This window comes from Lactuca saligna, chromosome 3, assembly GCF_052625555.1.
Source record: "Lactuca saligna cultivar CGN05327 chromosome 3, ASM5262555v1, whole genome shotgun sequence".
NCBI lineage: Eukaryota > Viridiplantae > Streptophyta > Magnoliopsida > Asterales > Asteraceae > Lactuca > Lactuca saligna.
In genome coordinates, this window is record NC_136419.1 from 2,010,144 (window position 1) to 2,013,787 (window position 3,644).

General features: G+C 36.8%; 1 protein-coding gene across 1 annotated transcript; it reads left to right on the top strand.

Moving 5' to 3' along the window:
* Positions 1 to 1,696: 1,696 nt before the first annotated feature.
* On the top strand, positions 1,697 to 3,092 carry LOC145034228 (uncharacterized). The gene has a single exon (XM_078982605.1). The coding sequence runs from the start codon at positions 2,119 to 2,121 to the stop codon at positions 3,016 to 3,018; it is 900 nt and encodes a 299-aa protein (XP_078838731.1). The 5' UTR covers positions 1,697 to 2,118; the 3' UTR covers positions 3,019 to 3,092.
* Positions 3,093 to 3,644: the final 552 nt, after the last annotated feature.

Consider the following 3,644-nt stretch of genomic DNA (forward strand, 5'->3'; position numbering starts at 1 on the left):
CGAGGCCCTGTGACAGGCGAAGCCTAAGTGAAACAGATATGTGTCCGAGCGGGGCTCGAAGCCAGGCGAGGCCTGGAGCGGCGGGGCTGTTGTAGCGGGCGAGGCCCGAGGTCAGGGGAGAGGCCCAAGATAGCGGGCGTGGCCCAGTATGTGCAGTATGTGATTATGCATGGTATGTGGTAGGGTGGGGAACTCACTAAGCTTCGTGCTTACGGTTTTCAGTTTTGGTTTCAGGTACTTCCGGTAGCGGAGGGAAGAGCTCGGGGTGATCGCATGGCACACGCCATAGATTAGACGGTCTGGGAATGTTTACTCTGATAATGAACGTGTGTTTTGAAAATTAATACTCTGATTATGTTTTGGAATGATGACTTTTCTTAAAGTAATGTTTTATTAAAAGAAATTTTTGGTCTTGAATTTTGGGTCGTTACAAAATGGTCTATTCTATATATATACTGCAACGTTTAGTTCGTATCATGTTTTATAAATGTGGTTCGAAAACTAAAAACACTTTGGACGTGTTTTGCAATACTAGCTAGTAGCGGATTTCGGTTAGCGGTTAGTGAGTAGCTAGTAACGGGTAGCGTTTGATTTTGGAGCGTTTTGTTGAAAGCTACTACATGTAGCTTTTGATTTTGAAACGTTTTGTTTAGGCTGAAAGCTAAACGCTTATGTAGCCGAACAATACTTTTTCTTTTTTTAGTAACGTATTTTTTTAAAATTAGAAAACAGAAGCTCCTAAACTAAAGTATTAAATTGTTGGCTTTTGGAGGATGTGTTTTGCTTCCACAAGAAAACATAAAATTTATCTTTAAAAAAAATGATAAACTATTAACCTGATTAAAATTAGATGCAAAATTTTCAATTTTGAACTTGTTAAATTTTATTTCAGAATTTGTAATATCTTCTTATGGCACTGATATAAATAAACTAAGTAATAAAATAAGAGACTAAATATCTTCTTATCTTTTGTTTATATAAATCCTCCTATCCAATTAATTGGTAACATTTTTAATATTTAATTATCATTTAATAAAATTTAATGATATTCTAATATAGTAATATAACACGAATTATCACTTAAATGTACATGATGATTGGTATGAAAAAAAAGATAAGAAGATGTTTAATTTATCATAAAACAATAATACAGTTTAGAAAAATAAAAGTTGGAATTCAACTATATTTTTATTAAGATTTAATAAACAAAATTGCGTCTTAAAAACACTTAAATTTTTTGAGATACAAGTGCCACAAGAAGGCAAATATAAATAGTGTATATTACGTATAAAACAAATTACAATTGAAAATATTTTTTATACATCAAATTATAGGCAAAGCTACACAAGAAGCTAACTTATTTCAAGATTTTGTTTTTTGAAAAAAATCTCAAAAAGCGATTTATGAAAGAAATCATGATTACCTAATGCAAAAAGACAATGAAAGTTTGGTGGTTGGACATGTGTCTTTGATAACTCAAGTCTTGAGTTGAAATATTAAATTTGAATATTATTTGACACGTTAATTATGGAATTGAACATGGTTTAGTAATTTCATTGCATTTGTTATGGTTAATTATAATGAAATAGGTGGAAAAAAGAAATATTGAAAGTCAAAACAATGATAACATAACCATATATATTCTGGTATATGAATATGAATATGAACCAATTTGCAACCGAATTATTCCACTTTGCAAGTTCCACCACCATATTTCATGGTGGCGTACTGGCATTACCTCTCTCTCTCTCTCTCTCTTCTCTCTCTCTCTCTCTCTTTCAATCTGACCACCATTGATGGTCTTTTGGATCCTTCAATTTAATACTCATTAATGCACTATTTTGTTTTCTGATTCTCACCCTCGTATAATAGTATCTCTTCCCCACGTGGTCACGTAAATCTTTGTATTTGTCAAGGGTATTATCGTCTTTTCATGCGTCCTCGGATTTATTATGGGGCTACTCATCTTCCATTGCATTCTTTCCAAGCTCCTCCACCAACAAAAACAGACGGTTTTTGTTTAGAGAGAGAAAGTGAGAAGGGAGATACATAGATTAAGGTGGTGCATATATACATAGATAAAGAGAATAAACGTTGCTGTCCATACGGTCGCCGGCGATGGCGGCGGGGTGGGTAAAGTCGTTACAATGCAAAGCAAGGGCTCGAGACGACGTCATCGAAAGCCACCATCTTCATCTTCTTCCGGCATCTTCAAGTTGTAGAAAGAGTTTTCAGAGTCTCAAAGACGTTGTGGAGACTACTAAACAAAAACCAAGAAAGCCGAAACCGTCGCAACCACCGCTGACAGAGCTGCCGTCCAGGAAACCTAAAAACCCCGTTTCAAGGAAACCCGATAATGTTACCCGGGTCCGAAGCAGTAATGTGTCATCCAATCACCGGCGACACCCACGTCCTCCTGATTCTTATTTTCCGGCATTGACTGACCTTGCGGAGGGACACCCGTCGCGTAACGTGGTGGAGATTATATTCCATACGAGTTGGTCACCTAAGGTTTTTTCCGGTCGGATTGAGATGGTTTTCAAGGTCCAGAATTTGGCAAGAACTGTGACCCGATTCGAGGAGTACAGGGAGTTAGTGAAGTCCGGATCCGGATCAACTGATAATGGTGGCGGAGGCCTTAATGGCTTCGGAGAAGACCACGCACGTTGCGTTGCAGATGGGAATGAGGTGATGAGGTTTCAATGCCTGGGAACCACCAGCGGCGGCGCGTATGAAACAGCGGGTGGCGGACCGTGGTCGTTTCAGTGGGGAAAAGGGGCTGCGTTGTGTACGTTTTCCGGGAGCGGAGTCGCGCATGAGCGTGCCGGTGGCGGCAGGGGGCGGAAGGCGATGCTTGTTTGTCGGGTCATAGCGGGTCGGGTCCGAAAGCAGTTAGAGTTTGACTCGGCTTATAATGGACGAGTCGGGTATGACTCAGTGAGTGGGGAAAATGGCGAGTTGCTTGTATTTGATTCTCGTGCGGTGTTGCCTTGTTTTCTTATTATCTATAAATTGTAAAAAAATGGTTTTCTACGATTTTGTAGAAATGACAACCAGACCCTCCGACTTATTAAACTTTACTATATTTTTCATTTTTTTTTACAATTTTCCTCTTCAAACCTCATTTATTGTACTCTCCTTAACCTTCACAACATACATTTGAAAATAGTAGTATAATTTAGTTTTTCATAAATCATTTATATTCTTTTGTTCTTAATTATCTATAAATTGTTTTCACGATTTTGTAGAAATGACAATCAGCCCCCCTCCGTCTATTAAACTTTACTATATTTTACATGTACCCTCTTTAATCTTCAAAACTTACAATTGAAAAAACAAATAATGCTCCATGGAATATAATTGAGTTTTTCTTTATATCTTTTGCATTTCTCATATCGAAGTGATAACCTTTAGTATAAAATAGTAACCATTAGTACAGAAAAAGCCCTTTGATGGTTAATAACAAGAAATTTTTGTTAAATTCTAGAGTTGAGGCTATAAAAATTAAGGGTAACATATAAATCCTTACTTTATACACAAGAAATAATACAGTTTTTCATTCATGATGTGAGTTCTTTTTCTTTTGTTATAAATGATATAATATTGTGAAAATAAAAGGGTGTTGTATATAAAGAATGGAACCA

Excerpts from the sequence above, each read along its gene's own strand:
- LOC145034228 (XM_078982605.1), top strand. The coding sequence starts at position 2,119 with ATGGCGGCGGGGTGGGTAAAGTCGTTACAATGCAAAGCAAGGGCTCGA.